A 27,863-nucleotide genomic window follows, 5' to 3' on the forward strand; every position below is an offset into this window, starting at 1 on the left:
CTGGTGGACATAAGATTAATCATTCCCTGAAATACTGTTAAATCGTCAAATTTTCGACAGATTTACAAAGGGTTTACTTTTCCACAAATAGTGGTAATATATTATTCATAATGCATGTTTATTTTCTTAATGTCATTTTTTTTTCCAGGAAGACAAAATTCATTAAATCTACTGCATGTATGTCGTTTATGGAAAAGTCAAGCTGTTTAAAAATCAGCTGAAATCTGACCAATGTATAGTCCTTTCAAATCATACGTGGCATGGACTTCAATGTTATGTGGCTTGAATCGTTACCGTTTTAAGAAGGTTGACACGTGATGACGTCGTGCCCCTGTGGTTCACAGATCGCACAAGATATCTAGTCTAATATCAGTGACGCAATAGCGTATTCTGTGTATACGCATATCTGTGGCAGACAGTCGGTTATTACTTCCGGTGTTCATGTAAGGTACGCTTTAAGTGAACTTATTACATTATCAACCAAAAACATATTTGCATGTTCTTTCTATTTACGCGTTATTGTTCAAATTGACTGCATGTTTCATACAGTAAATACTTTTTTTTATACGTTTGTAATTTTTTATCCATGATTTCTCGTGCTGGATGTTTTCTTCGAGTGGCATGGACCACTTGCCAAAGGTCATTATTTGTATTCAGTCATTTTCAAAATCATTTGATACAACAAATTCTGAAATACATATACAATTGGGGTATATGGAATTTTATCAAAGGGTGCAGCAGACTATGTTTTGAACAGATTAAATCCACTGTACAGCTTTATCACGTAGGACAGTGCTCCTAAAAGTAAAATCTGGATGTTACTCAAATGTTAAAATGTTTACTACGTCACATACTTTGGGGTTCTTCTCATCTAATTTCCGCTTTATCTTCATTAGGGTCGCGGGGGGTGCTGGAGATTATCCCAGCTGACTTCGGGCCAGAGGCGGAGGACACCCTAAATCGGTGGCCAACCGATTGCAGGGCACAAGGAGACGGACAACCATGCACACTCACACCCGTACCTAGGGGCAATTTAGAGTGTCCAATCAGCCTACCATGCATGTTTTTGGTATGTGAGAGGAAACCGGAGTACCCAGAGAAATCCCACGCAGGCCCAGGGAGAACATGCAAACTCCACATAGGTGGACATGACCTGGATTTGAACCCAGGACCCCGGAGCTGTGAGGCCGACGCGCTAACTACTCGCCCCACCGGGCCGCCGTATACAGTATACGTAATACAGTATACGTAATACAGATACTACAGACACCTACCACCTCCTCATCTCATCTCATTTACTGAACCGTTTTAACCTTAATAGGGTAGCGGGGGGTGCTGGAGCCAATCCTAGCTGTCTCAGGGCCAGAGGCGGGGGACACCCTGAATCAGTTGCCAGCCGATCGCAGGGGACAAGGAAATGGACAACCATACCTAGGGGCAATGTGGGAGGAAACCGGAGCTCCCGGAGAAAACCCACGCAGGCCCGGGGAGAACATGCAAACTCAACACAGGATGACCGACCTGGATTTGAACCCAGGACCCGCACTGTGAGGCTGACGTGCTAACCACTCAGCCGCCGGGCCGCCCACTTTGGGGTTGTTATCCTGGATTAACCACATGTATTAACGGAATGCAAAGCAGTTGCTCACGGCATGAAATAAGAGTAAAACAACACTCACCTAAACGCTTGAGCTCTATAAATTATGGACGCAAAGTTAAGGACAGCAATTTTATACTTGCATTTGATACTTAATTTAACATCTTGTGACATAGTACCATTTTCAAGGTGACAAGACCCCCCTAAAGATAGTCATGGTAGAAAATGTTGTGGACTGTTATGTATTGACTTGGATTTGAAATTGCGTTCAAGTAAGTAACTGCAGTTTGTCTTCCTTTAGAATGGGCAATTTTGCTTCTTCCACAACAGGTGGATCAGCAAGTACAGCATGTGTGAAGCTTGTTCACGTAAGTAGAGGCACTTTTATTTTAAAAATAGATTATATACAAATATTTATAATATATATACAACTATTTTTTCATTCTGTGAGTTATGTGGTTCTACTTGTATTCCAGCACAAATCAAACAAGTTTTAACTTTGGTAGACCGTTATCATGTCGTCTCATTGATATTGTATTTTTTGACTTGGATGCTTATATTACAACAATTTACTTATAGAGAGATTCAACATGTCTGAGCCTGTTTTGTCTACGAAATAAAACTCCAGTCCAGACACTAAATTGTCATATGACAATGCAACTGTAATCTTGCATCGATGATGTTAGACCAACAATTAAAATTTATACATAGTTTTTGATACAGTGTACCATGGACATAAAGTCTTCAGCTCTAAGTATAATCACAGGTTTGGTTTTTAGTCTTTAGTGATCAGGGGTTTACCAAAATTACAATTGTTGTCTGAAACCAAGAATGAAGAAACCAGACTGAGAACTGAAAAAAATCATGTCTGGTCAAATTGTATTCAATCATGTTCAGAAAATGTAGCACAAAGTGCTTAACATCAATGTTTCTCAACCTTTAATGAGTCAAAAGCACGTTTCATCTTTAACAAAAGCTCACGTGTAAAAATCACTTTGAAAAAAAATATGTCAACTCATCTACAAGTGGATACACAGGTTATTTTAGTACATTGTCTCTTGTGGAAGAACATTTAATCTGTGCCTTCGTTATTGGCAAGGGTGAATAAAAATGTGGTTATGTTGTTCATTTATTTTGTCCAAATAAATTCTGTTGAATAATTTACTTAGTTAGGCGCACATGGCACAATAATATGTAGGTGCTCACTCACGAGAATCACTTGTTTACATCGTAAACAGGCGCTAAATCAGAAACAATATCATATTTGAGCATAAACATTCACATCATTTTTATTTAGTCTTTCAAAAATGTGTATACAAATTATGGAACTGAAATGCAATGAGGTTTTTCTCTTACTAATGTTTAAAATAAATACTTTAAAAACTTTTTACCTAAGACTGGGAAGTCTGAGAAGATAACTCAGGAAATCACTCTGGATTTGCAATCTGTTCACCAGAAACTGGTCAGAATGCATGTTCAAAAAGTTTCAAGTGGTTTCACAACCCAACATTTTATTTCGAAAAGTTGAAGCCAAATTATTAAACTTTTTTTCCAATCAGATTTTTCATAATGGTAGTCATTTGAAAGCTAGCAGTCTAAATTATGAACAAAGTTAGAAGACCGTCACCATTTTACTTCTGTGCCAATTAGACCACTTTTAAAATGAATGATTTTGATCCTTATATTGTCAACCAGTCATGTAAAGTAACAACATTAGACACAGTGATTTAAAAAAAAAGATTTTTCATAGCCTCTCTTTTGAAAGAAGGCACATCAGCGTGTGTAGCCGGCAGTACACAGGATAAAGACGTTATTCTAACTTTATTCATCTCGTACTCAGGGAAATTCACTTTGTTGCAATAGCAAGAAGGTGCAAATAGGTGAAAACGCAGGCATTGAAGCATGTCTTTTTCACCGATTAATTGTTTAACTTTGCAGGAATTGGTGTCACAAAACTATGTTGTGATGGTTTCCAAATTTGTTGTTCGTTTGGGTTTGGTGTTGTGCTCATCTTTCCGATTCTACTGTCATTGCTATTTATGCACGCGGCTTCGCACCCGCCTTCCTCCATTAAATGATTGACATGAAAACTGTTGGTTTCACAAATGTAGAATGAACATACACAGTTGCCAAGAAAAATGGAATTATACCTCGTGTCATATCATATTGCAAACAAGGGAACATTCAACACTCCCGTGTGGCAAGTGCATGTGCAAACACATGAATGAGACACTAAATCGCAGCCGGATCATTTATCAGCCTGATTTTGACGTACCGTACAATTAATTGTTCTATTATATACTGCAACAGGCTAATCCCTTGCCTTTTTTTTTCTTACATCGTTATATGTTGCTCATTAAACTGAGCTAAGAAAATGTTGTTTTAGCTGCCAACCTCCGTCAACCCCATTTCAGGAGTACCCTTGTCCAATTTCAGGAGTTTTTCCGGAGTGAATGCGATCCCATCGATATACAATGTTAAAAAAGTAATGTAGGACAATTTAAATCAAACTGCTATCATGTTTTTACATTAATTTAAATATTGTGTTTTTGCAAACTATTGAAAAATGTCATGTGCAAATGTCGGTCCTTGTGGTGACGGCTTCATCATGGGATATTTCGTCGAATCCGAACCAATAAACTTCTGCGAGTGTCTGGGTTTCTCATTAGAAGTTTCATCCAAATTCCCATCCATTTTGCGCTTATACCGCGCAGGCATATATTGATAAGACTTACCAGTGCTGTGTACTCCTACGTCCTTTAGAACAACCCCTAAAATGGTAGGATTTGTTTCAAAACAACAAACTGGTCATTTAGTCAGCCTTAATTATACTTACTAACCCTTATGAAAAAAGCGAAAACAAAAATGTTAAAGTGAAAGAGGCTACCCATGCAAACGATTCCGAATCGATTGGTACAATGAAGTCGCAGAAGACTAATCATTTGTCAGAACTTGTAACTCGGATAATTCACAATGCACTTGTTACCGAATTCATCTGGTTTACAGTGCAGTTGAATCAAATGCGGAACATGCGGAAGCCTTAGCGATGTTGTGATTTTCGAGGCATTTAAATTGGAAATTTGGTACTTTTCCGAAATGGTTGCTTCACAAAAAATTTAAGTGACAATTTTTTTTAATTTCTGGAGTTTAGCGAGGTTGTAGGAATCCCGGAATTTGCGTTACTTGTCCGAAAATTCCGGAGAATTTAGCAGCTCTGCAAAAGACAATACTGTGTTCCTCCAAAGGATACTAAAAGTAGAAACTGCAATGTAAATGTACAGTTAGGGTAGGCTCCCGCACCCCCTGCGACCCTAGTGAGGATAAAGCGGTTCAGAAAAAAATAATGAAAAAGGTTTACTTTTTGTTTGCACTGAAACATGTCTTTTTCACCGATTAATTGTTTAACTTTGCAGGAATTGGTGTCACAGAACTGTGTAGTGATATTTTCCAAAACTACTTGTCCATACTGCAAAATGGCAAAGAACGTATTCAATGAAATAGGTGCCAGTTACAAAGTAATTGAACTTGATGAACACAATGATGGGAGGAGACTACAAGAGGCCTTGGCTCAGATGACTGGCGCCAGAACGGTAAGAACCTCATTATGCGCTTGCATTTGCAATTGGTTTGTCAATTTTGTATGTATGTTTTTATGTTTTTTTGTCATCCTGTTATTTCACCGGGTGTGTTGCTTCTCATCGCATTAGAAGTGTATGGTATCAAGCTTATTGCCTGGGCCAATGCACCACTTTCCACCGGAATGTTATTTCTGTGAAAAATGTGTTTTTGAACAAAACCATATTTTTTTGTCACATTTCAACTGAAAAGGTTTTCTTTTTTCCCCCGTTGATATTTGATGAGTTTATCTGCATTAAACTTAGGTATACGGTAGATTGAACTCAACCACATTAAATTGGGTGATTATCAGAAAATGTCTAACAAATTCAAAACTCATTCAAATTCAAAAATTGAAAACATAAAATACAGTGGTACCTCGACATACGAGTGGCCCGACATACGAGTGGCCCGACATACGAGCAATTCGAGATACGAGTAAAAATTTTGGGCAAATATTTATCTTGAGATACGATACAAATTTTGATATACAAGCAGACAGCGGACGCGAGATGCTGCTCATAAGAACATCATGGGCACTGTCTCTCTCTCCACAACTCCCTCGTGTAATGTCTCTGGTAGCAACTCCCTCTTTGTAATGTCTCTAAGAGCAATGGGCGGAGCGTTGCATTTTTTTGAGTGTTTTTTTTCCGTTAGTCAGTGCGAATGGCGTATATACTACTTCTCGTTGGCAAGTGGTCGTGCGTTATCCTATTGTGAGAACATTATTGTGCATCATTTTGGGAATATTTTGAAGGAAATACAAAATCAAATAACCCTCGATATTGACTGAAAGTCAGTGTGGAGGTGGGGCAAAAAGAACCAACCCGGCCGGGAGAAGAAAGGTATCAAAATGTCAAACAAAATTAGTATTAAGTTTAGTGTTAGGTTCTATTAAATTTATTTTTGAGTGTGTCTGCATCGTAATCCAAGTCCATTTAAATTTGTTCATGTTATTTTATCAGCGCATTGCCGTGCAAAAAGCACGAGAATATCGACATACGAGCTCAGTCCCGGAACGAATTAAGCTCGTATCGTACCTCGTCATACGACCGCTCGTCACACGATATTCTCGTCTTACGACGGAAATTTCGATCGAATAATTCGCCCGTCATGCGATCAAAATTTCGTGATGCGACCAAGCCTTTTTTGCATATCTTTCGTGTATAACAATATCTACGAGCACTGAACGATTAATTCAGATGAGTTTCTCCTAAGCATCGAGCAGGAAACGCACAACGCGCATGCGCGGGCAAAAAGAGGGCTTTCTGGGTAATGAAGTATACTCGTGCACACAACGCCGATAGGCAATGGCACTCTTTCTCAGAATGAAACTTCATTACCCACAATCAATACGTGGGTAAGCTGAGCTGTTGCATTTCCTGTTATTTTCATTATCTAATACGAGGAGTATTATATTACTTCTCGTTCGCTGATCTTAAGAACATCAGCGGCACTGGCTCGCAATTCCCTCTTTGTAATATTTCTGGTCGCAACTCTCTCATAGGCGCCGTTCAAAGCGGTTGCAACCAGAGCCATTACGACGAGGGAGTTGCGAGCTGGTCTTTATGAGCAGCGGAGCGATCGCTAAAATGTACTACAAGACTATTTCTCGTTGGCAAGTGGTCGTGGGTTATCCTATTGTGAGGACATTTGTGTGAATCATTTTCGGAATATTTTGAAGGGAATACGTAGTACAACAGCAAACAGCCCATCGATAGCGAACGTGAGGGTGGAGGCGTGGCAAACCGCCAACCCGGAAAACGAAGGTAACAAAAGATTACAACAAAATTAGAATTCAGTTTTGTTTAAAGTTACATTAAACGTATGTTTGAGTGTCTGTATATATTAATCCAAGTTAATTTAAATTTGTTAGTTCCGTTTACGAGTGCGTTGTCGTGGAAATAAAAAAAAAACGAACCCCACCCCCCCACACCCCCAAACGGCTCTGTCTCCCGTCGGCGAAATCTGCCCAATTTTAGTTAGATTAAACACATTTTATTACTATTAAACCACTAGTTATGTGTTACTTTGTTAATAGATGGTGAATTAGAAGAAATAAAACATTTTTTCCAATCCAATATCCTGTTATTGGTGGTTTTTCAGTGGGTTGGAACGAATTAATTTGTTTCCCATTCATTTCAATGGGAAACGTCCACTCGAGTTACGAGAATCTCGTCATACGATCTCAGTCCCGGAACGGATTAAGATCGTATGTCGAGGTACCACTGTAGTTGTTTTTAAATGTTACTATACTTTCAAATTACATAGTCCTAAAATAAATAGGACCAAACAAATATTTTGTGTTTTTTTCTTATATCCTCAAAAAGAGTAGTAGGCACTTAAATCAACTAAAATTATGAATAAAGTAAAAGAATAAGTATTAAACTAATAACAATAATAGCAATAACAACTACCATACCATAAAAATCAATGAAAACCAAATACATTAAAAATTAGATAAGAGAACTCACCAATGAGGCACAGCTTATAAAGAAGTTGATGGCACAAACCAGAATGCACTTCAGATGTTTGCAGTCTGTTAGCATGTCCTCTATTCTGTTGTTGACTTGTGACTCTTCTGTCATTCTGTTAACATGCATTAGCTAGCACAGCATTTATGAAACCAAGCATGATCATCATGTTTGTGATTCCTCAACCACCAGAATTCCTGAAAAAATGCAGTGTTACCATTGTTTTGAATGAAATAAAAATAAATATGAAATGTTAAAAGAAGGCGAAATTTGAGTGCCACATTAACACACATGCATTTGTGCAATTATTTTTCATTTTTTGACATGGCCGCCACTTCATCACACGGTTAAAACTACCAGTTAGAAGTTCAAGGGAATACTAATACATGTACACAAAAAACGTAGATTATAAAATTAAAAAAAGTTTGATCTTTTTTGGGCCAAATATCTCAACCTGATTAACCAACCGTTTGTGTGTGTGTGTGTGTGTTTAGGTGCCAAGAGTCTTCATTAATGGAAACTGTATTGGAGGTGGCTCGGATACCAAACAGCTTCATCAGCAGGGCAAGTTAGTGCCCCTGGTAAATCAGTGTGCTCCCTGCTATGTTCCAAGCTCTGAAGGCTCCGGAAGTGGACAGTTTGAATCTGCCAAATGACTAACCGTTCTTCTGTTTACTTTCATTCATTTATTTATAAATGTTTGCTAAGTCTTGTGTTTCAAATTGTATATTACTTGAATTATTTATCAAAGTGCAGTGAATGATTTATCATGCAACACATTTTTATCTACTCACATCATTGTAGAAACATCACCACAATGTTGGTTTTATTAGTGATTAAATACTATTAGGTCTTCTGCTTTTATTTTGATTCTTTACACAGTTCAAATTGTTTTCAAGGATAATCTCCATCCTCTATATTTGTCTAATAAAGGGAAAAAGTAACCTCTTATATGACGTACTGTATTTCATGTGGCCTATTATGGAAATGACTTTAAGTTGGATTTGTTTAATAAGGGACAGAACATATTAATGAACATATTCATCTTCATGTTAATGAAAATATATATGTAAATATATAAGACTGTAGCCAAGGGAGGTGGCCCGGTGGATGAGTGGTTAGCGTGTCGGCCTCACAGTGGGGGACCTGGGTTTAAATCCTGGTCAGTCCACCTGTGTGGAGTTTGCATGTTCCCCCGGGCCTGCGTGGGTTTTCTCTGGGTACTCCGGTTTCCTCCCACATTCCAACGACATGCATGGTAGGCTGATTGAACACTCTAAATTGCCCCTAGGTATGAGAGTGAGCATGAATGGTTGTTTGTCTCCTTGTGACCTGCGATTGGCTGCCCACCAATTCAGGGTGTCCCCCGCCTCTGGCCTGAAGTTAGCTGGGATAGGCTCCAGCACCCCCTGTGACCCAAATGAGGATAAAGCGATTCAGAAAATGAGATGAGATTTTGGAAACAACCCAACTAGGAGAAGAAATAAAATACTTTCCAAAGTCGCAGAGAACAAATAGTGAAGGATAAAAGAGCCACATGCAGCTATGAAGCTACGTTACGACTTCTACTACAGATCCCGAATGAGAGAATGGGGTGGCTAGATTAATTGCATATCTATACTCCTTAATTGTTTTGGGATTATCTATTTTCCATTATTTGTTGAAAATTGGCGTGGTGGTATTATCCTACCGAGGGTGGGTTGACCTAAGGAAGCATTTTATTTTTATTTTTTTAAGTCATATATTATAACAACGTTATCAAAAACAAATCATTTACGGGTGACATATTTGTGGGACTGTTATTTCATCCGTTGAATCTGTATGAAATGGTCGCTGTGGGTTTGCGGACGCCCTCGCTCTCACGAATCAGGCGCACCCACTTGGAAGCGTAGCACGGTCACCGGTGTCCATCCAGTCAGTGTTGAGTCTATGACATTAGCTTCACTGCAAGCTTCCTTGCTAAGCTAGGTGCCCCACCAGTTCATGTGCTCTCGAGATTAATACTACTGAATATTATTAGCAATCATGGCTGGAAGTGCGGGTGAGTGGTGTCTCATGGAAAGTGACCCTGGGGTGTTTACGGAGCTGATAAAGGGTTTTGGTGAGTTGTATTAACTTATTTCCAAATTGAATCGTGGTGATTTATGTAGCTAACTATCCTAGCCTTCTGCACTTCAGGAGCTGCACAATTAGCTTGTTTTCAAAACGGCTGATAAATTTAATAAAAGAAAAAAAAACAAGAGTCCAACACGATGCAATCTTGCGCTAGAGGAAGCAAAATTCGCAGTATTGTTGAACGTTTACCAGATTATCTTTGACAGCATTGTCTATCAGGCCAATTGGTTAGCATTACTCAGCGTTCAAAACTAAGGCGCGTAAAAAGCAATCCTCGTTCATAAGTGACGAACGCGCGTCTCGAGCCATTTCTTAAATTGCACAATTTAAGGGCAGTTCCGTGAATTACCCATGTATCTGTGTTATTCTTAGGCTGCAAGGGTGCCCAGGTTGAAGAGATATGGAGCATGGAGCCAGAGAACTTTGACAACTTAAAGTATGTTGACTCATTGCGCTCATCTTGCTGTCCATACCTTGACTAAAGACATACATTTTAATTTACAAGATCTCTTTCAGGCCTGTGCATGGATTGATCTTCCTGTTTAAGTGGCAGGCAGGTGAAGAGCCAGCGGGGTCTATTGTGCAGGACTCTAGACTTGATCACATCTTCTTTGCCAAACAGGTAAGATTTGTTCAAAATGTTTTTTAAACCCGTTGTTTGAGTAGACCCATCATGTTTTGAGACTCATTACCATTATTAAAAAGTTTCACAAATATTGTTCAGTAACCATAACGCAGGGGCGCTCACACTTTTTTTGCTCCAAGATCTAATTTTCAAGGAGCCAACCTCCCCTTATCTACTTCTCGTGTCGCAGAAGCCCGGGCCACGAGTTAGAATGAATATATTCACATTATATTACATACCTCATACAATTATTGGTATGATGTGCACCAGTGGTGTTCAAACTTTTTGATCCAAAATCTACTTTTCAGTGCGTCAACCTTCCACGATCTACATTTTTTCCAGACTTCTGACAAAGCTCAGTAGTTATGTATGTTAATACAGCTCACAACAGATTTATCAACATGTATGGTAGTGAGAGGTAATGGGGTGAAAATCCACTCTCCATTCATGCACTAGCTTACTGCAGATAAATTCAAAATAGCTTTGCTAAGGGAATCAACAGACTGACAAATCGTATTGTCTTGCGATCTACCTGTAAGTAGTACCTTGGCGATATACTGGTAAGTCGCGATCTATGTATTGAGCACCCCTGCCATAACATGTTTATATAGTGACAAAAGAAGAAAATAAATTCAGTTGGATAAGAAAGTGGTTCAGTGGGCAGCCCGGCAGCTGAGTGGTTAGTGCGTCGGCCTCACAGTGGGGGTCCTGGGTTCAAATCCAGGTCGGTCCACCTGTGTGGAGTTTGCATGTTCTCCCTGGGCCTGCGTGGGATTTCTCTGGGTACTCCGGTTTCCTCCTACTTTCCAGAGACATGCATGGTAGGCTGATTGAACAGTCGAAATCAGGGTTTCTCAACCTTTTTTGAGCTGCGGCACACTTTTTGCATTGAAAAAATCTCAAGGGACACCACCATCTGAAAAGCTTTTAATTTAAAACTATGTCACCTATATTAACAATAGTCATTCTCATCAAAGTTTTATCAGCAGGAATCACATAAACCTCCAAAATTATTCCAAAATCGAATTTTTCACACTGACCAAATGTCACCAAAAGTTTATCTCTGCGGACCCTGAACAATTTCTGGTTCGAGTGACCCAAAAATAAGTAATGTAATGTTTTTAATCACATAATTTTATGACTTTTCTACCAATATTACTTAGATCTAATATCACCCTCAAAAAATGTTGTGCTTACAGACTTCACATCAGCAAAAGTTGATGCCTTTGAAACCAAATAACTTTGGGTTCATTTTAGAGATAAATAAGCAACAAAATGACTGTTTCACAATTTGAATCATGTAATAGTATAAGTCCTTGTGCCCTGCGATCGGCTGGCCATCGATTCAGGGTGTCCCCTGCCTCTGGCCCGGAGACAGCTGGGATTGGCTCCAGCACCCCCCCGCGACCCTAATGAGGATAAAGCGGGTCAGAAAATGAGATGAGATAATTGTATAAGCTATAATTTAACGTTCATCATATTTCGATTTTAACCTTGTAATAGTTCAATTTTAATCTTGTTATATTCATATTAATTTTTCTCTCTGAATATTACATTGAATGACTTATTGCCATTTCCCGCGGCAGACCTGACCATTGCTCATGGCACACAGTGGTTGGGAAACACTGCTCAAAATTGCCCCTAGGTATGAGTGTGAGCATGAATGGTTGTCCGTCTCCTCGTGCCCTTCGATTGGCTGACCACCAACTCGTGCCTGAAGGCAGCTGGGATAAGCTCCAGAACTCCTCACGACCCAAGTGAGGATAAAGTGGAAATGAAGAAGAAAAAAAAGAGAAAGTGGTTCAAAACCTTTAACTGCTGGTGTATTGTAATTGGTCTGGCTTGTAGTCTCAAATAGAAGGTACAGTCAAATCTCATTACTATGCCACCTGTCGGGACCGAGCAAACGTTGCATAGTAGCGAGAGCAGCATAGTAATGAGGGGTTTTAAAATCGGTTTTATTGTAAAAAAATAAATAAAAATAGCTTTATTTTCCTCACGTTATCCATCACCTCAGCCCAAAGCTTTCAAAATGTGTCTGCTGGCGCGTCTTCTTTTGCCAGATCTTGAGCATCTCATTGTCTAACTGATCACACGCTTGCATCACAGCGGGCTTCTCTGCTGCATGAACTTCTGGATGGTGCTCCATGCGCGCTGGGCTTCCTCGAACGGAACGATTTCCTCCTCGACAATTAGTACCTCATCTTTGTTTTCCACTGGCTCCTCGGGCACATTATCTCCTTTGCAAACTCCTCCAGTGTAAAAGACCCACCAGTCGCGAGACGCCCGTCAGTTTCGAGAAAGTCAGACAGCCTGATCTCCTTGTTCTCGTGCATCTTTTCCTTGGCAGGCAGAGCTTCCCAAATCTCAAGTAGCTCAGCATCCTCTGGCTCAGTCTGGATCTCTTCTTCGATGAACTTGGCCTTTGTGAAACAGTTCCTGATCGCCTCGATTGCATCCTTCTTGCTGAGAATGCCCTTCACTTCACGGTGGTTCTCTTAACTTCGACGTCCCATTTCTTGCTTATCCCCCTGGCTAGCGGGGACTGATTCGACTCCTTCGCGGCATCGATTATCTCCTTCTCCTGCAGTGTAAAGTCGGTTCTCTTGCGTTTCTGAGCTGATGTTGTGGGCTAAATTTGAAAAATAAATGAATTTGAAAATACAACACACACAATAGTGGCATAGCAGCGAGATTAGGGCGTGGCATAATAAATTTATTTTGTATTGAATTTTGTCGGGGCCGAGCAAATGTGGCATAATAGCGAGATTGGCATAGTAACGAGATTTAACTGTATATCATTTCAAATACTGTATTTTCCAGAGTAAAAGTCGCAGGTTTTAATGTATAGTTTGACCAGGGGTGTGATTTATTCTCCGGTGCGATCCATGAAATTAGACCTGCGCAATAAAACGATAATGATAAATATTGTCAAATAATTTTTGTCAACAATTACAAGAAAAACTTTCGATAAATTTGAACTGTAATTACACCACCAAATACCACAAAGAACAGGGGCGCTGATTGAACGTGAACGCTAGTTCTAGACCAACGTTTAGTAGACGAACAAACAAGTATTTTTAGCATTGTTAGCTATAAAGCAGCTTACACAGAGCATGAAAGCAAAATGACTAACACAATCAAAATGAGTGATTATGGGAGTGTGTGGATGTGGAGACCGACGACCCAGACTTCATGAATTTTATTTACTTAACTAATTTTATTCCACTTGTATGATTTCAGGTTATCAACAATGCTTGTGCCACTCAGGCAATCGTCAGCGTTCTACTCAACTGCTCCCATCCTGACATGTTGCTTGGACACACACTAACGGAGTTCCGAGAATTTTCACAGAGTTTTGATGCTGCTGTAAGTTTATTCACACTTTCTCTTATTATTGAACAGTATCTCACTAAATTGAGTACCTTACACATCTCACGTTTCACCTTTTATGTTTCCTCTTGGAACAATTCAGGAATTAATTAGGCTTGGGTGTATACGTTGGTTAGTGTCATATTTTAAAGAAGTGTTAATTTATTGTCGTCTGAGAATAACCTACGGAAACAAAGCCTTCTTATCCATGCATGAATTTACCCTGGCACATTTCAAGTCAGGAACTCTTGAGATTGCATCTGTAGTCATGCGCACGTCATTCAAATTGAGTTCACATTTAATGTCATTTACATTTTACAAAATGACAAATTTGTGTGCACCAATAACTGCACGCAACAACAACATGGAAGTAAAACATCTAAACAACCCGAATTGTATAAAATGTCCAAATTATTCGTAAATTTGTGCACCACTAACAGGACACATCAGCAACATGAAATAAAACAATGATAAATAATACATGCAAATATTTAATGTTATGGTTACTTGTCTCATGCTCTTGCTTACTTTCTTGTTCTTTTCTTTGGGGAGTTTCACTGATTCATTAGCGATCCTCTGACCCCAGTTTTTTAGATATGTTTATCCCATGGCTGACTAAATAGATTAATCAATTGCAAAATAAATTGATACTAACTACTCTGTTTTGGATGTACAGAGCAGAAAAAAATTTGCTAGGTATATTCTAGGGATGTATATTTATCAGCCATTTTTAATTGCTGTTTCTCTCAGAGATGCATAATAACATTACTTGATTGCAACCCCATTTTTGAATGTTATCTTGGAGAGGAAGGCATTTTCTTTTGCTTGCACAATTAAGACAAGCTGTTTATGAGGTAACGTTTCCAAAAGCACAGTGCATCTTTTTTATTTTTTTTAATAAATAAAACTCCTTTAATTGAGTTTTGCATTCCTCTTCTACTGCCCAATGTCGGCTGGGATTAACTCCAGGCCCCCCACCCCCAACCTTGTTAGGATAAGACCAGCGGAAAATCAATTAATTATAGTAATCAATACTTTAAACACTTTAAAGACTTTTACATGAGTGATGTAACAAATACATGGTAATTAAAAAATGTACAGTTTGTTTAGGATTTCAAAATGTCTGATTTTCATATAAAGTACATTCAGACATGATTTTTTTAGTAGTCTTCCACAAAAACAATAATGTCAATTTCAGCAACAAGTCAATTGTCCTATCTTACATGTATGTACCTGTTTCTCCCTCAGATGAAAGGTTTGGCTCTGAGCAACTCTGAGGTTATCAGACAAGTTCACAATGGATTTGCCAGGTAAATACATGCTTGGTTTTTATTTCAAACTGATTATTTTTCAGGCTAAGATGACAAAAAAAGGTCAATGTGTATTCAAGTTTCATTTCAGTTTTCATCTGATTTGGAATTTATTTTCATTTACAGGCAGCAAATGTTTGAGTTTGATGCAAAGTCATCTGCAAAAGATGAGGATGCCTTTCACTTTGTGAGTTATGTTCCTGTAAACGGTCGACTTTATGAGTTGGATGGACTTAGGGAAGGACCAATTGACCTAGGTAAGAATGACATAGCAGGTGTCACTATGGGTTTAATAGGAATATTAAAAAGTCATTTCAAGCCTTTAAATTTCCACCTGTTGGGCATTGGTGTTTCTCAAAGTAAGAGTAATATAATGGAGTTAGTATAGTTTTCTACATGATGATATGCCAGTGTCCCGAAATAACATGAATCCATCAACCAGCATAACTTGAATATTTGCGATAATGTAGCTACTTCCAAAACATGCATTACATAAAATAGCAACTAATTTTATTATTTGCCATATTTTCAGTGTTTAAATGAACACTTTAACATGGATTTGGATTTATGAGCCTCAGGAAATCGTAAATGGTGGTTTAAAGTGAATTGCAACACTGTATTAGTGATCCACCGATGTGGGTTTTGCAGTACTAATACCAATCATCATTTAGTTTTTACATGATGTGCCCAAAACGCACCGTGTGGCTGATTTGTCCTAACGTAGGACGCCTTTACCCGTCATATACAAACATCATTTTTGGAAGATATTAATTAGAGGATGCTAATAACTGATATTGGAGGCGATATTCATTGGCAGTAAACATGTAAAAAGTGGTGGAAAAAAAAAAAATGCAAGCTCTGAACTTCATAGAACGGTTTGTTTACCGACAATGAATATCGGCTCCAATATCAGTTATCAGCCTCTAATTCAATTCTTCCAAAAATGACATTTGTATATGACGGGTAAAGGCGTCCTACGTTAGGACAAATCAACCACACGGTGAGTTTTGGGCACATCATGTAAAAATAACGATTCATACGTCAACTCTGCTCTCTGTTTACACACTTAAATAAGGTGAAGAAATTCAATCACTCGTCTATTAGGATCCGACAGCCATGTCTGGCCACCATAAAAGATTTCAACTCTCTACGTTGCACGGTTTGGACAAACGTAGTGAGAGAATCTTTACATACACATCAGTTATCAGCCTCCTCTAATGGACAAAACGTAGAATTTCCGCCAGCGAGTTTCCCGGTGCTCCCGAAACACTCCAAACCGTGCAATGTACAGAGTTTAATTTTTTTATGGTGGCCAGAAACGGCTAACGGATCCTAATAGACGAGTGATTGAATTTCTTCACCTTCTCTAAGTGTGTAAACCCAATCTTTTATTTGTTAAACACCCATTTTTCCAAAGATTTTTTTTTAATAGTGCAAATATTGTCTTTTGGTTCTAAACAAGCAGGGGGGACCGGCAGAGCCGGTCCCCACTGCTTGCTACCAAATAAAGGGCACTGAATGCAAGCATAGCAGTCGCAACAACATCAAAGCCCTCAACTTAACGAGGAGCTGTGCAGGTCATTTAATGTTAAAACATGAGAGAGCAGGCAGGAGCGACAGGAGAGTGGCGCGGCTCCATCTGTGCCGAAATAACCCACTTTTAAATTGATTTCTTCGTATCGGCCGGTCGGACTTAAAAACGTCAGGTGCCAATATAAACCAATTGTCCAAATATTGATTTTTACACTGTACATAAATGTTATACTATTAATCTTGATAAGTGTTGAAAGGCATTGAATTTCATTGGGTGGGATTTAAATTCCTTAAAATTTATATTGCACTGCTTTGCATAAAATTGTCTCAAACATTTTCTGACATCAGGTTTTGTGTTTTGTGCGGTTGACAATGAAGTTATCCAATTGGTCAGTCTTGTTTTGTGTTTCACCAGGTGCCTGCAACCAAGATGACTGGATTAGCGCTGTTCGTCCAGTCATTGAAAAAAGAATACAAAAGTGAGTTAATGCAGACGGCAGGACTAATTAATTATCCTTTCACCTACTTACTCATCCTGTTGTGAACATAGCTTGAATTTTATATCTTATAATTCTATATCTTTTAATTACTTATACAAAACTCAACACCAATCCACAATTGTCTAATTGCGCTCACCTGCCATTTTATTAGGTACACCTTCCTATTACCGGATTGGACCCCATTTGCCCTCAGAACTAATCCTTTGGGTCATAAATTCAACAATGCATTGGAAACATTTTAAGAGGTCCACATTGATCACGCGGTTGCTGCAGATTTGTCGGCTGCACATACGTACATGAATCAAATCTCCCATGCGATTGCCCTGTAATTAGCTGATTTGAATTGCCCTAACGAGCAGTTGGGCAAGTGTACCTAATGTAGTGGCTGGTGAGTGTGTATGATTCCCGATTGACTTGATTGAGTACAATCTAATATTCATTCATTTTCTGAACCGCTTTATCCTGACTAGGGTTGCGGGGGGTGCTGGAGCCTATCCCAGCCGACTTCGGGCCAGAGGCGGAGGACACCCTTAATAGGTGGACAGCCGATCACAGGGCACGAGAAGACGGACAACCATTCACACTCACTCATACCTAAGGGCAATTTAGAGTGTCCAATCCGTTTACCATGCATGTTTTTGGAATGTGGGAGGAAACCGGAGTACCCGGGGGAAAACCCACGTAGCCCCAGGGAGAACAAGCAAACTCCACACAGATGGACCGACCTGGATTTGAACCCAGGATCCCAGAGCTGTGAGGCTGACGTGCTAACCACTCAAGCTGGCGGGCTGCTTACAATCTAATAGATTAATGTAATTTTTATTGAATGCATTTTCTTTAAATGTGACATTGTTATATTCTTCTCAGGTATAGTGAAGGAGAAATTCGTTTTAACCTCATGGCCATCGTATCTGACCGGAAGATGATATATGAAAAGAAAATTGCTGAACTACAGACTCAACTTACTGAGGTGAGCAAAATCACAACAGCCAAGGACATTAACAATTGATAAAATTTGACATCAACTTTTTACGGTTGAGTGGACGTCAGAAAGACGAACTACATCCTCTTGCTGTAGCCTTAAGCTTTTTATAGTTTTGGGCTGGCAAGAAAAATGTAATGTGCATTTATGGGCCTTTAACATTCAATTTTCACTGTTAGTCTGTTTTGCATCTAAATAGCTACCATTAGCATACCCCTGCAAAATAGCTCCAACTGCACAGACTCACCTAGTTGCTAAATTCCCTGTTTGAGCCAATACGTTTTATATTTTTTCAGCATAATATGCATGTTCCAATCTCTCTGAAATCAATCTGGAGTAAGACCACTTTGGTAAATAGCTCCAAAGTTTTGTTGGCTGTCCCTGAGTTAGTTTGGGTGTTGTTTAGTTTTATCCGATCTTGGTTACTCAGCACTTTTTTAATAGTTCTGATCCTTATTCATTTCTTGAACAGATACTAAAAATAAAAAAAGCACACAAATGTAGTAAACAAATAAAAATACCCGGCTGTCTGGCGGACCAGTGGTTAACGTGCCGGCTTCACAGTCCTTGGGTTGAGGGTTCCATCCCCGATAGTCTTGCATGAGTTTACTTACAGGTACTCTGGTTTCCCCCCACAGCCCAAAAACAACAGAGTAGGCTGATTGGACACTATAAATTGCCCCAGGCATGGGTGTGAGAGTGCATGGTTGTATGTCTCCTTGTGCCCTGCGATCAGCTGGCCACCGATTCAGGGTGCCCCCCAGCTCTGGCCCGAAGTCAGCTGGGATAGGCTACAGCACCCCAAAAATTGTTATCACAATAAAAAAAAAGTATCAGTCTGTCGAAAATTATCACTAACTGTCACGTTTTTCTTTCAAATTTGAAACTTCAAACTTCTGTGAATAAGTAAATACATTACTTTCCTCGTTATTCAAATATGAAAGTAACTGCTACCTTAGTTTTAAAGAAAAGAGAATCTAAGATGATTTTAAAAAGTATTTTTGTTGTTCTGTTGTGCAATACAGATAAGAAAACTCTTTAGACTATGTAGACTATGAAAGGTAATGAATAATAAAACCCTCAGAAATTTGGACAGTGGTCTTTATTTCTATAAATTTGTCTTCAAACCAAAGGTTGCTGTGCAAAATGAAGTAAATAAAATAATCAACTGAATACATCATTTTCAGCCTCACTAAAAGAAACAATGTACTGTGAGGCCGATACTCGTCCCACCGGGCCGCCCATTTTGGCTGTGTTAATAGTCTTTTTTGCTTTCATGCTCTGTGTTAGCTGCTCTATTTCTCACCATGCTAAAAATAGCTGTTTGTTCCTTACCATTTTCTTCATCTACTGAACCTTGTTCTGGAACTAGGTTCACGTTGCATTGGCGCCCCCGCTCATTGTGGTGTTCAAGTGGTGTAATTGCAGTTTAATTCTATAGAATTTTATTGAAGGTTATTATTGTATAAAATTATTTGACGATAATTATTATGGTTTTATCGTCCAGGTCTACTTGTGAGGGTAAGTGGTTTATAAAATGAATGAATGAATAAAACAATACAGTGGTACCTCGAGATACAAGCTTAATGCGTTCCGGGACTGAGCTCGTTTCCCATAGAAATGAACTAAAAACAAATTAATTCGTTCCAACCCTCTGACATAAAAACCAAAAACAGGATATTAGATTGGAAAAACCTTTTTATTTGTTCAAATTCGCCATCTATGAACAAAGTAACAAATAACTAGTGGTTTCATAGTACTAAAATGTGTTTAATATTACTAAAATTAGACGGATTTCACAAAGGGGGAGGGAGAGGGACAGAGGGGGGGTGACTTTTTGCACGGCAACACGCTTGTAACATAAACAAATTTAAATGAACTTGAATTACGATGCAGACACACTCAAAAATAAATTTAATCTAACCTTGCACTAAACTTAATTCAAATTTTGTTTTAAATTTTTATACCTTCTCCCGGGTTGGCTCTATTTGCCCCGCCTCCACCCTGACTTTCAGATGCAACCTATCGAGGTTTGTTTGCTTTTGTCTTCCCTTCAAAATATTCCCAAAATGATGCACACAAATGTCCTCACAATAGGATAACGCACGACCACTTGCCAACGAGAAGTAGTATATACTCCGCTGGTATTATCGAGCAACCTCATCCGCCATTCTGCACTGACTAAAAAAAACACTGAAAAAATGCAACGCTCAGCCCAGTGCTTGTAGAGATTACACGAGGGAGTTGCGACCAGAAAGACAGTGCCCATGATGTTCTTATGAGCAGCCGCTCACGTCCGCTGTAGGCTCGTACATCAAAATTTGTCTCGTAAATATTTGCTCGAAATTTTACTCGTATCTCAAATTGCTCGTATGTCGGGGTATTACTGTACCAACAATCAGTTTTGTGCTGTTTGGCTCTGTAGCTCATGAAAAGAACCACAACAGTAATCCCTTGAATTTAACGGGTAATGTAGACCAATAGACGCGATAATCGAAAAACAGTGAAATTGAATCATCCCTATTACATTTTACATGTTATCGCGCTTATATCAAAATACAAGTAGGCAAGTTCAATTATCAATAAGTGTATTTATTATATATTACAGTTATAGGCATATGAAAAGACTAACATTGTAAATACTTTAAGTATTGTACTCACTGTGAAAATAGTTCCCCTCTGCTTGATTAAAAAAAAAAAAAAAAAGGTTATTGGAAGCTTTAGTCCTCTTCGTCAGATTTGAGAGGCATTGGACCATCGATGGAATCTTGAGGTGTCATAGGTGCAGCAGGAGGAGCTTATGCGAAAGGTTTTCAGCGCACAAGTAACATGGCGACCGCCGTTTCTTTTATTGTACAAATATGCTTTTGTACAAGGACATGACACTGTCAAGACAATTGCCAAATTCAATGGCCCCAAACTTGTGGCTCTCGAGCTGTGTGTTGACATCCTCTCGTCATGTCAGCTTCATGGCCTTATCTACGGCGTAAATCCCTCAGAATGGTGATTTTTTTATTTTATTCCTAGTGGTTGCCACTTGTTTGGTCTCCTTGGAAAAGGATATTGTTGCACTTCACAAATGTTCGCTTCTTCTTTCTTGGTGTAACCCACGGTAGATTTATTTATCCCGCAATGGCGTGCTAAGCCTTTAGCATATCTAGCAACGTCATTTTTTGGGTCACTGCCATCATGTCTAATTTTTTCTTGGGGCTCATTGATTGCTTTGGAGGGCCCAGGACGCTTTGGGGGCATTTTCAAGCGCGATTTTAAATCCAAACTAACCTGGAATAGGCTCTGCGTAGTCTTCCTCCAGGAGCTTGTGTGCGCAATGGGAAATTCAGTAGGAACAATACAGGAAAAGGCAAGATGTCGTCCTTCTCGATCTTTTTATATTATTCGGCGCATCATTCTTCTATGGTTCTTATTTGGTTTGGAGTGCCACCCAATTCAGCGCCGAAGAAGAACTGTAAATGTAAACAAGTGAAATGTGCTACCTAACATTCATATTACATGAAACAAAGGCAGTATCCTCACAAGGGCCATGGAGGCACTGGAGCATATCCTAGCCAACAATGGGCAGTAGCCAGGGGAATTGGTTGCCAGCCAATCGCATGGCTTTTTTTTCCTCAATATTTATTTATTCTCCAATTCCATTTAGAAACTACAAATAAGGGTGTCTGTTGTTACCCTTTCTTTCATCAAATGTCCAGGTGTTTGAGGTGTAATTTAACACATCAGAAACATCAATTTTCATGTTTCCCTTTTAAATCCAGGATGAACCAATGGACACAGACCAGAGCAGCACATTTCTGAGCTCCATTCAGTCCGAGATTGCAAAGTACCACCTCCTAATTGAGGAAGAAAATCAGAAACTTAAAAGATATAAGGTTGGTGTGCCCAAAGTACCTTTAAGGAAAAGTATGTTTTGTCTTGTGTGTGTTAAGCCACTAACAGTCTTAATAACGGGTGTCGGAGTGTTTCGATGAAGATGCTACTTTTGATATTTGCAGGCTTCTATCCACTTGTGAGATTGTTCCACTGTAACAACAACACTTCACACTTTAAAATCTATATTAATTTCCTAGTGATCATATTTAATTTCTTAGCAATAAAACGGGTTATATACAGATACAGTCATAGCTCTACTTATGAATGCCTCTTGGTACGAAATTTTCAGGTTACGAAACCTTTTGAGTGCCTCAAGATATGAAAACAAGATCCAAGTTACGAAAGCATCGATACCCAAATCCCTCGTTCGCAGATATTGTAGACCAGCCATGTCCTCTAATCGAAAAACCACGATGGAGGATCACCCCTTTTATTACTCCATACCATACTACATGTTTTCGAGCCAATGCAAAAATACAAGCCCTCTTTACCTCACAACTTTTTATTTATTTGCAGCACGCTTGCATCTCCAGAGGAGAAGTGCGTTCACTTCCTGTGTCTCCATTTTGACTGCACGGCGGGGCCCATTAATATTGGTTCCTACCAGCTGAATCATTTACAAAAGAACGCCACAGTGTAGATTCATTTATGCCGCAATCGTATGCTACTCATTTAGCATATCAAGGAACGTCGATATTTAGGAAACTCAAAATAAAATAGGCAAAATTCACTCGCAACAAAAGCGGAAATGGCAAGACGCAATCTAGGCACTGTATATATGATATTTGGCACGCCCATTCTCCCTCTATTGTAGATACCTTCGTCGGCGTATGTTTGGAAGAAGCTGTGGCCGAGTGCCTTCGACGGAATCGCAGTCGACAACAACTCTTCATGTTTCAAGATTCTTCTGGGTTTTTTTTACCGTTTGGAACGAATTAGAGAATTTACATTTAAAGTACTGCTCTACTTACAAAATTTTCAATTTATGAAAAAAGTTCTGGAACCAATTAATTTCGTAAGTAGAGGTACAACTGTAAATGACAAACCTTTGTTGCCTTAACAGAAAAATGATTTGTGCATCAACCTTGGGTGATGAGCCAGATATAAATAGAAACAATACAAACACTATGTTACAATGAGACGGCTATACTAGCAACGGCATATGACTAGCTCCCTACTGCACAACGTGCACATATTACTGACAACCAGAAGCAGTAGCCTGGCCAGACACAATATAATTTGGTGCTGAATGTCAATGGCCATGTCAGCTGTACTTAAGATGGTCATAAATGGATTGTTTTGATCTTGATCATTTTGTGAGAAAAGTACATACCAATTATCATTGCTGTAAAAAAAAAAGAAATGGTATCCATTCTCTCGACTGAGGCAGCAAAGGCCAGAAAGTCATTTTTTTTTAAATACGATTAAGACTTGAACAATATTGGGAATAGACATTTTTCCTCGTTACAATTGTCATAATAGCGCCTTTTTACACAGCACAGAGATCGTTGTGCTATCAAATATCATCCCGGTTTCTTAACGATGTATTGAAAGCCATTTCTGTTTAATTTTTGGCGGATCCTTGAGTGCTCAAAGGAGTTCCTCATCACATTCCACTTAGCTTATAACCATCCCGTGACTACAGCGTCACTCACTCATTGGATACTTAATGCAATTTTTTTAATTGCTCAACGGTCTCTAAACGATGGCCACTCTTTTCTGAATGGGGTTTGGGGTTTAAGCAATTTCAATCAGTATGGTAGTTTGAATATGCCTATTCCTCTACAGTTTTCTTGTTGGTAACCCCCTCCCTTTGGTTTTGTTTATTGTTGCAGGTTGAAAACATTCGACGGAAGCACAACTATCTTCCATTCATTATGGAGTTATTGAAGACATTGGCTGAGCACCAGCAGTTAATGCCTTTGGTGGAGAAGGTGACTGTCATTTGTGACTAGAATTGTCTCTAGTAGATTTTGTTCTACATTTTTTTCCATTATTTTTCAGAATCTCTGTTGTCTGTCCTTTTGTGTTCTTTTTCAAATTATTCTTGTTAGTCCCTTTTGCTACATATAAACAGCCAGATTCTTATTAGATATTTTCCATTGAGGTTGGTGGGAGAGGCAAAGGTGGAGGCAAACATTTGGCAGCCAAGTAAACACACACGCACATAAGCACACAACTTAACTTGAAAATAAGTTACGTTTTGTGAAATATCGAATCAACCACGATTGCTTTGTGTTGGAGTAAATATACAAGAATTTAACTAAATATATATTAAAATAAATAACTGCTGAAACGATTAAATGATTATTATCAATAAATAAAATTGAATTAAATGCATGAAATGGAAATTAAATATTTAAACTATAAAAATCTTATTTAAACCATACATGTGATTTTTTTTCAATTGTATGTTTATTTAAATATTATTGAAATTTCAGCTGGGCCATACGACAAAAATTGTTATCACGGTAAAAAAAAATATCATTATCGATAATTATCAGGATAACTATCACATCTTTTTTCTTTCAAATTTGAAACTAAAAAACTTCTGTGAATAAAGAAATTACTTTCCTCATTAAATTATGAAAGTTTGAGTTTGATTTATTTAATATCGGAGAGCACATACTAATGTACATATTCATGTTAATGAGCATATTTATGTTAAAATTTAAGATTGTATTTTAGTTGTTCTGTTATGCAATAAAAATAAGAAATCTCCTTACACTCAAAAGTAAAGCATAACACCTGGCGAAATTTTGATAGGCGTTTTTATTTTTTAAATTTGCCTTCAAACCAAAAGTTGCTGTGCAATATGAAATAAATAAAATAATCAACTGAAGACACCATCATCTTTGGTAAGCAGGCTATTTTCAGCCTCACAAAAAGACAGTAAATTAACCTCACATATGGCCATTTACAAAAAATAAAGTTGGCATGTACTTAACCTATTTATACCCATTATAAAGTGTTTGATTTTTGCGTTTCATTTCAATGAGGCTGCTCTTTGCACACATTAGAGGCATTTAAAAAAATAATGATAATAAATAAAAAATACGCCTAGGAGAATTCGCTTTGATCTTTTAGTGGATTGGATCTGTGTTGTCATGCATCTCATAATCGCTTATTTTGGCCATTATTGTTGTTTTGCGTTTATGCGCCGTTTTAGCCTCTTGCTAACATTCTAAAACATATTTTCTCTTCTCCTGAGCATTGGTCTAGAACTAGCTTTGTTCTTTCAACAGCGCCCCCGTTCCCTCTGGTGGTTGGGTGGTGTAATTGCAGTTTAAAATTATAGAATTGTTATCTAGTTTTTCATATCATTGACCAAAATAATGTCGCAATAATTATCGTTATAGTTTTATCGCCCAGCTCTAATTGAAATTATATTTCAACATGGCGGAAGGGTTTTGATAATATAACATTCTCATTTTTTTGGTCATTTCATATTGGATGTTAGCTGTAAATCTGGAGAAAAAATGAGTCGGTAAGGTCAATAACCCAAATTGGTCGACACCCAATCTCTGCCATAAGAGGCCTGGTACCATCATAGTATTCGTGTCCATCTTCCCCTCACTTTAGTATTCTGAAAACAGCTTGAATGTCTCCTAATAACCCCATCAAAGTGTCATGGCATTTACTAATGGTTGGTACTTGGTTAGTGCACATTTGAATTAACATCAGGGGGGAACAGTATAACCAATGGGTGCTATACAATACAGGTTTTTCAAATGTTGTCAAAGCACTTCCGCCCGTGCGCAGCCACCTTGGACTAAGCTAGTACATGCTTTGTACCGGGGTGGCCCTGTGGAGCGAGTGGTTATTGCGTCGGCCTCACAGGTCTGGGGTCCTGGGTTCAAATCCAGGTCGATCCACCTGTGTGGAGGTTGCATGTTCTCCCTGGGCATGAATGGGTTTCCTCAGGGTACTCCAGTTTCCTCTCATATTCCACAAACATGCAGGGTAGGCCGATTGGACACTAAATTGCTCCTAGTTATGAATGTGTGTGTGCATGGTTGTCCGTGTCCTTGTACCATATGATCAGCTGGCCACCGATTCAGGGTGTCCTCTGGCCCGGAGTCAGCTGGGATAGGCTCCAGCACCCTCCGCCACCCTAATGAGTATAAAGCGGTTCAGAAAATGAGATGCTTTGCACCTTTGCGAGGCTCTAAAAAAGTCTGCAATTCTGAAGCCACATAGGCATGTGATTGTGAACAACTTCTATACTATATAGATGGAGTGTCAGCGCCATAGTGCCGACGTGACGCTCCTATTGGTGCATTCGAGACTCGGCTCTGTCACCAGCGGTTTAAATACATGTTTTACCTCACAGGTTAGCAAAGAGCCACATGCACCCATCAGAAGAGCCACATATGGCTCCCGAGCCATAGGTTCCCTACCCTTGTGATTGGGCATTCTCCATCTTAACGATAATTTTATTCCTCATGGTTGCCGAATGTTTGCTTCTTCCTTCTTGATGTAACACATGGTAGATTCATTTATGATGCATTAGATGACAAGGGATGTTTAAGAGGCATTTTCAACAGCAATTCAAAATCCATATAATGCTGGAAAAGGCTCAGTGTAGTCTTTCTGTGCGCGATGCGAAATGTATGTAATGTAATCTGAAGAAAAGGCACGACACTGTTTGTGTTATCGGCGCGTTATTCTTCTCCGGTGGAATTTCATTTCCTCAGCACTGAGTGCCACCCATTTCTGCGCCAGCAAAGAAGCGCTGCCCTGACTTGCGCCATTTTTCATCTCCTGTCTTGTGCTTGCAAGTTTCAGCGGGATTTTGACGTTTTAATATACTTAAGATAAAAAACGTGATGCACTGAAGCTGCAAATGTTGATGTTGGAAATATTGAAGGATCACAGTAGATTTCAACCTTTAACCAGGTCACACAATTTCACATTGCTTTGAACAATGAGTAAAATTGACGAAAGAGGGTGGAAATGTTCCTGAAACACTATAAAATCGTTGTTTTTTTAATGTATTTATTTTATTTATTTATTTAATTTAATGACTATTCTTATTTTCTCTTTTTCAACAGGCAAAGGAGAAACAGAGTGCCAAAAAAGCCCAGGAGGCTAAGTAATCCTCATCAACAAATTCATCTTGATCACTTGGCCATGCACGCACATAGTTGTCCAATCATGATTTTGCCTGTGAGCCACCTACATACTCCGTTAATGGCAATGGGTGCCCTCAAGCATGTCTTCACTGGTATTTGGGTATGTCCACATGTTAGATTTGCATACCTGTCAACTTACACGTTTTCCCGTATTTTATCCTTTTTTTATCATTTCAAATTGTGTACGCCGTATCAAAGCTCAGACTGATCTCGTCTTAAATCCGGATCGTCTTGGTGTGCAATCATGCTTTAAGCATGATATGCGCACGAGCGTCATGTTATTTCCACTTTCGTATATTTTTAGGTGCGTCCCAACCCCCCACCCCTTTCACATCCGCATCCTGTCTTCAGTCACGTCCGCCTTTTAACTATATAAACTTAGCGCGTCCGCAAGCAATGTACCCAGACAGTCAAGCTGTCAGCGTCATACAGCGACTTATACAGAATCTTGAATTTAGTGCATACAAAACACCGACTGATTGGGCACCCCGTCCACTTTGGGGCAAATTTTAGACTTTTAAGTGCGCCCTATGTGAGTAATTATGTGCCATGTTGTGTTTGGGTTGTAAGGGGAGCAATTGGCCGAGGTTGACAGGTATGGATTTACATTGCAGGTGTAGCAGACAAACCTCATGAGTTCACCAGATCGCGTGCATGATGAAGAAAATGTTCTGAAATTGTCTTATTTTCATAATAAAATGTCAAGAAGTTTGCAAA

The 27,863-nt window shown here is 39.0% G+C and overlaps 1 protein-coding gene across 6 annotated transcripts; it reads left to right on the forward strand.

Annotated features, from left to right (window-relative positions):
• Positions 1 to 389: 389 nt before the first annotated feature.
• On the forward strand, positions 390 to 27,863 carry uchl5 (ubiquitin carboxyl-terminal hydrolase L5). 6 transcript variants are annotated; one of them, XR_013298452.1, is made up of 13 exons: positions 607 to 639; positions 1,899 to 1,965; positions 10,174 to 10,237; positions 10,318 to 10,423; positions 13,670 to 13,795; positions 15,047 to 15,108; positions 15,235 to 15,365; positions 17,057 to 17,120; positions 18,009 to 18,111; positions 21,897 to 22,010; positions 23,847 to 23,945; positions 27,066 to 27,246; positions 27,761 to 27,863. XR_013298452.1 is itself a non-coding variant. In XM_077594664.1 (12 exons), exons 2-12 carry the CDS (start codon positions 1,947 to 1,949, stop codon positions 27,108 to 27,110), a joined length of 933 nt encoding a protein of 310 aa, XP_077450790.1. In that variant the 5' UTR covers positions 390 to 448; positions 1,899 to 1,946; the 3' UTR covers positions 27,111 to 27,863. The 6 variants fall into 6 exon arrangements, 5 of the variants coding, with proteins under 5 accessions (XP_077450790.1, XP_077450788.1, XP_077450792.1 ...); XM_077594664.1 differs by lacking the exon at positions 607 to 639 and adding an exon at positions 390 to 448 and having other exon boundaries at positions 27,066 to 27,863; XM_077594662.1 differs by having other exon boundaries at positions 27,066 to 27,863.

This window comes from Stigmatopora argus, chromosome 24 (assembly GCF_051989625.1).
Source record: "Stigmatopora argus isolate UIUO_Sarg chromosome 24, RoL_Sarg_1.0, whole genome shotgun sequence".
NCBI lineage: Eukaryota > Metazoa > Chordata > Actinopteri > Syngnathiformes > Syngnathidae > Stigmatopora > Stigmatopora argus.

Bases quoted from the DNA above. Each gene is read 5' to 3' on its own strand.
- uchl5 (XM_077594662.1), top strand. The intron at 10,238-10,317 runs GTATGTTGACTC...GATCTCTTTCAG, and splicing joins GAGAACTTTGACAACTTAAA to GCCTGTGCATGGATTGATCT. The intron at 13,796-15,046 runs GTAAGTTTATTC...TTTCTCCCTCAG, and splicing joins CACAGAGTTTTGATGCTGCT to ATGAAAGGTTTGGCTCTGAG.